This window comes from Tribolium madens, unplaced genomic scaffold (genome assembly GCF_015345945.1).
Source record: "Tribolium madens isolate multiple individuals breed KSU strain unplaced genomic scaffold, Tmad_KSU_1.1 Scaffold_20;HRSCAF=117;Tcas5.2_LG4, whole genome shotgun sequence".
NCBI classification, from domain to species: Eukaryota; Metazoa; Arthropoda; class Insecta; order Coleoptera; family Tenebrionidae; genus Tribolium; species Tribolium madens.
The window spans coordinates 12,908,867-12,917,177 of record NW_025400985.1 but is presented as its reverse complement, the minus strand read 5'-3'; the positions used below and the strand labels follow the sequence as shown (position 1 = coordinate 12,917,177).

The window sequence follows — 8,311 nt, the reverse complement described above, 5'->3', positions numbered from 1 at the left end:
TTTCTTTTAATCGTGTTTTATGGCATAATAAGTAAGCTATTAGTTAGACGTACTTTTGAATGAATTTGTCAATAATCATCAATCAATGGCATTTTGATGTGATCCGGTAATGGAAATTTAATGTTCAATTTGCAAACTCATATCTCATATGAAATTAAAAAAAAAATAAGAATACGTAATAATAAACAAACTGCTCCCAGTGAGATAAATGATGGCAAAGTCTCTATGATTTAGACGAAACCGCASTCAAAACAGAAAATTACACAATAAAAGATGATTAAGAAATTTGAAACAATTTATTTTCTCGAAATTAAACAGACATCACAAGTGTTGCAAAAATATTTAATTTTAACAAATTCGCAGAAAATTTAGACTTCACTCAGTTTCACCTCTGCTGTACTCACTGACAAAACTTTGCCGTCTTGATGCCTCATCTTCGTTCCTCAAACCATTCAAACCGTTTATTTCACTTTTGGACTTACTGCGACTTTTCAGATCATTTTTCGAATTCTCATTCTTTTTTTTTAAGACGAAAACTCCTTCAACACCTTTAGGTATCTGCCTTGGTTTGTGTTTAGTCGACCTCATGACTTCGAAAGTCGTGTATTCTTTATATTTCGAAATTTTGGTAACGGCATATCTCACTTCTTCTGGTTCTTTACTTTCAGCCACTTCGTCTAAAAAAGTAAGATGAGTCTTAAATTACACCCCAGAAATAAATTTCAACTTACAATCTTGTTTTCCACATCTACATTTGGATAGTTTTTTATTAGTGCAATGACATGGCCGTTTTCCGTTTTCAGTTTTCTTTTTTTTTATTATGGTGGATGCAGAACATTTACAACATCTACAGGTTTTACGTTTTTGGGGTGGTTCAGGTGGTGCAATGCAATGSTCACCGGGGGTTTCTGTTCCTTCACAAAACGTAAGTGTATTAACTTGAGTCGGACATGAGGTCATTGCAGGGCACTTTATCTTTAATAAATTACAATAAAAACATTTTTTAATGTGTTTGCTTACAATTGGAAGTAACGCACTACTCGTTTGCACCAACTCGTATTTTAGCTAAAAAGTATATTGTGTTTTAAGTTTTTCTGAGAAAAACTTACCCCAGGATCTATAGTCTGAATTGCATCAGATGTTAGCTGAAAATCATTATTTTAAACATGCAACAAAAATAAAATTACATACAGTGGTATTTGATGTTTGAATAAATAGWGTATTCATCTAGAAAAATAATACTTAAAATAGACAAATATTTGAAAATATATGGTTATAATTTACTGTTGGTTTAGGTTCGGCAATTTCGACCTAAAACTAGAAAATTTGAAAAACGAATTAAAAATTACAAAGTWTTACATATGAAGTCTGCATTACGTTAGACACCAACTAAAACAAAAATGTGTTAAAAATCGAATTAAAACTAAAATAATTTACGTACATTTGACGGAAATGTTTGGGATGCGACTGTGGTCATCTAAGAAAACAGTTTAAAGAAATAAATATTATCCCCAAAAATACTTACAGACGGTTTGATTTGAAATCCTGTCGAAATCACCTAAAACAGCAATTGTAAATTTTACTAAGTAAGGATAATTTTACTTGCACTTGGAGTGTCTCTTTCAGGAACATCCTGAAAATATTTATTACTTTTCAGTGTGGGAAATCTTTTTTTCAATTAACTCTACCTGTTCACGTTCAGGTTCTTCGTCGCCTGATTCGTCTCTGTCTCCACAAACTCTTAATTTGTTGCACAAGTCAATAACCGTCTGGAGTCCTGTTAGGATAGTCTCATCGGCGGTGTGCCCCAAAACACGACTGTATAAATCAGGACCGCGCTCACAACGATCTCCTAAAAAGATCACAATTTTCGGAGATTTTTTCTGATATTTATTTACCTTTAGATTTGTCRTTATCGGCTTTAGATACCCTTTCTTGCGATTGCAAAGAGGCGTTTCTGGCGGARACAAAAGAACCATTTTTCGAAACACTTTGAGWACTTTTTGAAGATTTGGTTTTTTTATTTTGCTCARGCACCGATTGAGAAATGGAAGGAGATGCTGAGGAACTTTTGGATAAATGACTTCTCGAAGACACTCTATTCAGATTTTCAGTGGCCGCCATTATAAACTACAGAAGGTACTTGAATTTGATATTATGTTTGACAAATTGCGTCATTTTGACAGAGTAGGTAAATCACTGTGTATATTTGCGAATTTTCGGTGTTTTTAGTAAGTTTCTTTTCATTGAATGTTTTAAAATCGAAAAATGATGGGGAAAACAAAAATACGATCGGAACGAAATGCGACTATAAATATGTCTGGGGCAATAAAGCCAGACAAACTGTACGTGTGAGAAGGTACAATGTACTTTAAGAATTGCACGTAAAACATGTTTCGTTATATGAAATATATGATCTATTTTTCCTGAGTAATGGTTTCCACGAAGCGCTACTTCCCTGAAAATAAATCAAGAGGGAAAATCAGAAAATCTGCTGCAGTCGCGGATCATTTGCCAAATAGCCATTGTAGAAATTAAAATGTGTTTCTTTTGTTCGGCTTGATATTTGATTAAAAAATGAGGGCTCGAAGATATTTGCATAGATTCGTCCCACTTATTTAGACGATAGATGAAAAATACGCAAATATGTAGTAAATTTTACTTGTTTTATTCAATTCATTATGAATCTAATTAAATTTCATATCTACATTTTATTGTTATTTCATTAATTGGTGACTGTTTCTGGGATTTATATGACTGTAAATACAGAAATATCAATAAAATTATTAATTGTCTCTGTCTTCAAGCTATTAAAAACCCATTATTTATGCTTATTCTATTAGTTTTATGGGAACGTGTGACATTTCACGGTCACTTTTACTACACTTATAGTGGAGCAAAAGAATTAAGTAGCTTATTAGTTATTAGTCTTATTACCATTATCGTCGATAACTTCCAAAATAACAAAAATTTTCCGGTTTTCTCGTCGCTAGATGACTTATTTCCAGAGTATTTTACAAAAGATTAGATAAAAGAATTTATTTGTTTGTGGCTGGCATTTTCCCTAAATTTTTGCTTTTTTGCTAACTGGAAAATACTTAATTCCAAAATAATTTTTTTTATTTTTTTTAACATAACAATATATCAGAATCTACGATTAAAATTAAAAAAATGTTTACTAAAATTTGCCAAAACAATATTGCCATATAGTCTTTATTTTTCTTAGTTTAAAGTGTCTATACAGGGTGCCTCACGTAAGACTTTTGGGCCTAGAATTTTTGTGATTTGACAACGGATTTTTATACAATTTAAAATGTAGGTTACTTAGAACGTGGAGATTCAATTAATATTAATAAAATTACCTCAAGATAAAAAATAATTTTAACACATATTTTTCGAGAGATCAAMATAATTTGTAATCGAGTCATTCCTGGATTCCAAAACGTATGTTTGTGAAATGTCAAATAAAATGACAAGTCGAAAAGTAAAATGGCATGATCATAAAAGATGATGATTTTACTAACTATAAATTTATGATTTACCTTCAAAAAAGAYCGGTCCCATTGTTATACAAGTGTGGGCGWCTAATTTCAGCCCATTTTGTTTTTTACCTTTAAACTTATCATTTTATTTGACGTTTCACGTGCAGTTACTTCAAAAATAGACARATACGTTTTCAGATTCAAAGATGACTCGATTACAAATTATCTTMATCTCTCGATGCTATTATATCGTTAAGSACTAAAAATAGACCTCTACACAAAAACATAACTAAATCACATGTCTGAATCATACGTCGATTATGTTGTTAAAATTTTGACCTAATTTAAGAAAGAATTTTATCAAACTTAACTTTAAAACAKTAGTTTAACGTCTCCAAGTAGGTACAGTGATGGACAGTGAATTTCGTCCACCCAATTTCCCTGACAGATTAAAAGTATAAATTATTCTTTAGCTTTTTCTAACCATGTTTCAGAATTTTGATTAATGTTTGTCATGTTGACAGAATGCTCGATGCTCCTTGCTACTTTTATCTTTGTCCTTTGAAATGGTAGTCCTTGGTATGCCCAAAAGTATAGATACTCTTCTTTGGGACATACCTTCTTGTACCAGGGAGATACTTTTTATTTTATTAAACGCACTTACTGTTGGCAAGTTCGAATTTGYTTAAATTTGACAATACGTATTTGAATGTCAGTTACCATGACAATAAAGCACAGTCTACAGTGAATTTTGTAAATTCACGGAAATTGGGTGGACGAAATTCACTGTCCATCAATGTACCATTTTGTACAACCCTGAAAACCTGTGGTAAATTGAGTTAGAACACGTTTAGAACTTTTAGAACAATTGATGCCAATGGTGGGTACCTTTTATGCATCATTAGTTGTATTGAATTGGTTAGTTCAATACATGCAGTTATGCACTTCCTAAAATACGTTATTAACTTTTTGAAGTTAGAGAGACAATAAACGTCACATGTCAATGTCATTGTCGCCCGACTGCCAGGGGTGAGCAAAATTCGGTAAGGTCGCTCTTTTTTTTTATAGCCGCCCATGTTTTTGCATCTTCAGCCGCTTTTAACACAGTTTTATTCTTTTTTCTTGAAAGCAGGACAAAAACAGATTTTTGCTTATGGCATTTTTTATTGGCGATTAACCATTTGATCTAAATTTTAAGTAATTTAGCATTTTTTAAAGGCATGTTAAAATTGTTAAAATCAAATTTAGTAAGGCGATCTCTGCCTAGTAAATATTCTGAATTTTGTGACAACCCGCAAATAACAGAGATATTTGATCCGAAAGTCTTAGATGGGACACTGTATATGTTTTCAATACTTTTTTAATTTTCCATTATTAATTTTATTTTTCTAAGTTTTGGCATTGCTTTTTGTGATATTTTTTTATTCTTCGACAATGTCACTGTTTTTCTCTSGTGTGAGGAAGTTTTGACAACTGTTTGGCATTTCTCAATACGAAACGTCAAATTATTTTRAACWGATTTAAAGCAAGTTTAAGCCTTGTTGAGTCTAATTCGAAGAATAAAATGTTGTATTCAACTCGTTTGAGTGTAAATCGGACGCTTTATTCCACCTCGTGGATGGTAAACCACTCGTTACACTCGTGGTTTAAAAATCCACTCGGTCAAATAAAGCGTTCAATTTACACTCAAACTCGTCGAATAAATAACCATTATTTCCAGTTAAAAAATTTTGTTACAACATAAAAACTTTAAACAGCGCAGTAGCACTTTCATAAAAGTAATTTTAAAAGCAGCTTTCACTATACACTTTGAATATAAAAAATAAATATTTTTGAATTTTGTGGGCGATTTAATAATTGCGCAAAATTCGGCAATTAATTTGCAAAATTACCTCAGAAATTTATTGGAGTCCAAGGGTAGTGTTAAAATTTTCTTGTTGATCAAATTCTAACAAAAGTACCCAATTGGATCGGAATTCAAATATTCCCATTGGACTGAATTAAGGTTTTACTACCGGAGTTGAGATGGCGTATCCTGTTTTTTCAGTTATAGATTTCAAGGCGCGTGAAGGAATATTGAATCCTAAAATGGAGGATTTTTGGATATTGTAATAGATGTCGCTTTGATAAGCTGAAAGCACTGCTGAAAATTTCAGACGGTTTGAGGGAACTTACATATAAAGGTTTTCTTGTATGCTGTTAAAAGTGCTAATTGTTTTAATCAAAAATGAATTTGTAGTAATTAGCACTATTGTTAACAGATTTCGATATTTTGTAACATCGTTAACTCCATCGTAAAAATTTCGACAGTGAATGAAATTGTAGTTTTATTGATCACTACTAACTTGACGAATTTGCAACTGGAGGGCTGGACGAAATCAAAGCGATGTGCAAACAAAATTTCTCATTAGTTACCGACTGTAATGTCAATAGTGGTGGTAAATGATCGCACCCTCTGGACTTTTTCCCGATCGGTTCATCAAAGCGCGACTTAGACAACCAACAATACTCTATTTCCGGGAGTATTTAGCAAAATGCATCGGATTTAATGACGGGATTAATGCAGATTAGATCAGAGTCCTGGGATCTAATTACTGCCATCGAACAATAGTCCAGCGCAAGCGCCCCTTTGGTTCCGACACCCCTTTTAAGTCGTATTATTAATTTGTTTAGTCGGTGAATTGGGACTCAATTTGGCACTGAAGGTGACATTGTTTCAAACGCGGTTATTTGCCGCATTTGAATGATCAAGTTTTTCGGTGGGTAGATGCGGAGCTTTGGGGGTGGACGAGGTGGAGGCGTCGTGAAACGGTGCCGCCTACGCTACGGAATTACCTACGCCCCGAAATGTTTCTGAATTATTGCTCGAGTTTTCACATGCGAAAATTTCTAGGAGACATGCTGTGACAAGGTTAATTAAAATTGTATTTTATTAGGGAAGAATTTCATTTTTGCATTATTATTATCGACAAAAGCGCCTACCTTCACGAGCTAATTATTTTCCTAAATGGAAGAACAACCTATTGTTATTGATTATGAATTGGAATTACGGAATTTTAATATATCGAGACCCACCTTTAAGGTGAATGAAACAGTGGGTGGGGAAAATTTTTTCAAACGATATAAAAATCACAAAAATAAAAAGCATTCCTTTTTTATTTTATTACACAACTGTCAAATACTTTATTATACACCTAAGCTTGAAAAAAAAACAGAACTAATTTCTCATTTGGAAACATATTCGATGGAATGTAAACACAATGTTTAAACGCGTGTGTACTATTTTAGATTTTAGCAATACGATTAAATCGCGAGTAAAATACGACTGTATAAAAATAAACACAAGCGATTGCACATAAAATTATACCTAAACGTATAAGCTAATAAAATTTAATTCGAAATCTAAATTTTATTTATTTCAGACATGTGAAATTTTCTCTGCTATTGATTTATGTTTTGTTTTCAATAGTTACAACGATAATAACTGATTATGATAATTATATAGTTTTCAATACATATTTCATATTTTTTGACAGCCAGCAGTAAAACAAAATATTATAGTTATTGAATCTTCTATTGAGAATCTATTTAGTGATTGTGTTTTTATTTGCAACTATCATCGTACAATTAGAATGAGCAATATTTTTTTATTGTTTAAATAAATCACAAACTATCTTTCTTTATCTATCTATCGTATACCTTTGCTTCTGTGTTTGTTACGAGTATATAATTATTTATTTGGTAATTATTTAGTTACAATAAATTTTACGACGTCATATTAGTAATGCATTTTATTCTTTCCACCATTTCCCTAAAAACTGCTGTGAAAAATAAACAAATAAACATCAAAAATACTCTACTTGACTCGTGTTGTGATTTCAGAAAAGGGATTTTTTTTTCAATTTGTTACAACTGTTGGTACCCTTATAAACAAATCATTAATTTTAATTAAAAAATATACAGAACGTTAAAATTATGTTCTACTGTCACTAGATTAAAATCGATTTATGTGTTAATACTAGTTATTGGGTTTTCAATTTTATTACACTTTAAAACAATAAAGAAACTCTATTTTAGTTTACTTCCAAACAAATAAACCTTAACTATTTGAAAAACAGTTCAAATATTTTTAAAAACGTGCGTTTTTCCTATACAAACTAAACCTTGGGATTCAACAGATCAGTATTCTGGAATTTCTGGTATTTACTTTGATTGTTTTGTTGCTAGAATTTGAAATCGTGGAAAGAAACAAGTAAAGTTCGAAACGTTTATAGGAACTTAAATAAATATTACGTATTTTGCTGTAACGTAAGTAGGTATGGAAAATTAAAGGAATGTATAGTTAACAATGTTAAGAAAAGTGTAGTAATATACAGGCTGCGCCAGAACTCGCGCCCCAAAGAAAAATGATAAGGTAAGATACCAGGAACATGAAAAAAATGTTTAAAAAATTCTATCTGTCAAAAAATTTTGACATATGTTTTTTGATATTTGCCAATAAAAGCCACAAATAACATTGAACAGAGTTACAATTTAGGATACAGCTTCCTTGTTTCCTCTTTTAATAGCCTATAGCAAAAAAACTTGGAAAATTATTTTTCCAACAGAAATAAATAGAGTCAAAGTGCAAACTTTAAACCCTCATAACTTCGAAATTTTTATAGATAAAATACAGATATACAGATAGAATTTTCGAAACATGTTCCTGGTATCTTACCTTATATGGCATTTTTCTCTGGGGCTCGAGTTCTGGCGCACCCTGTTGTTGTAATTAGTTTTATTACTGTGTTATGTAATTTTTAATCTTAACTTTACTATTATTAACAGTA

The 8,311-nt window shown here is 31.5% G+C and overlaps 1 protein-coding gene across 1 annotated transcript; it reads right to left on the bottom strand.

Annotated features, from left to right (window-relative positions):
• Positions 1–293: 293 nt before the first annotated feature.
• On the bottom strand, positions 294–2,169 carry LOC123005398. Its single transcript, XM_044399126.1, has 12 exons — positions 1,899–2,169; positions 1,689–1,852; positions 1,607–1,633; positions 1,526–1,558; positions 1,442–1,477; positions 1,360–1,389; positions 1,285–1,311; positions 1,192–1,227; positions 1,110–1,145; positions 1,021–1,065; positions 732–975; positions 294–677 (listed from the first exon to the last, which is right to left on the bottom strand). The coding sequence occupies exons 1-12, from the start codon at positions 2,122–2,124 to the stop codon at positions 376–378; spliced, it is 1,206 nt and encodes a 401-aa protein (XP_044255061.1). The 5' UTR covers positions 2,125–2,169; the 3' UTR covers positions 294–375.
• Positions 2,170–8,311: the final 6,142 nt, after the last annotated feature.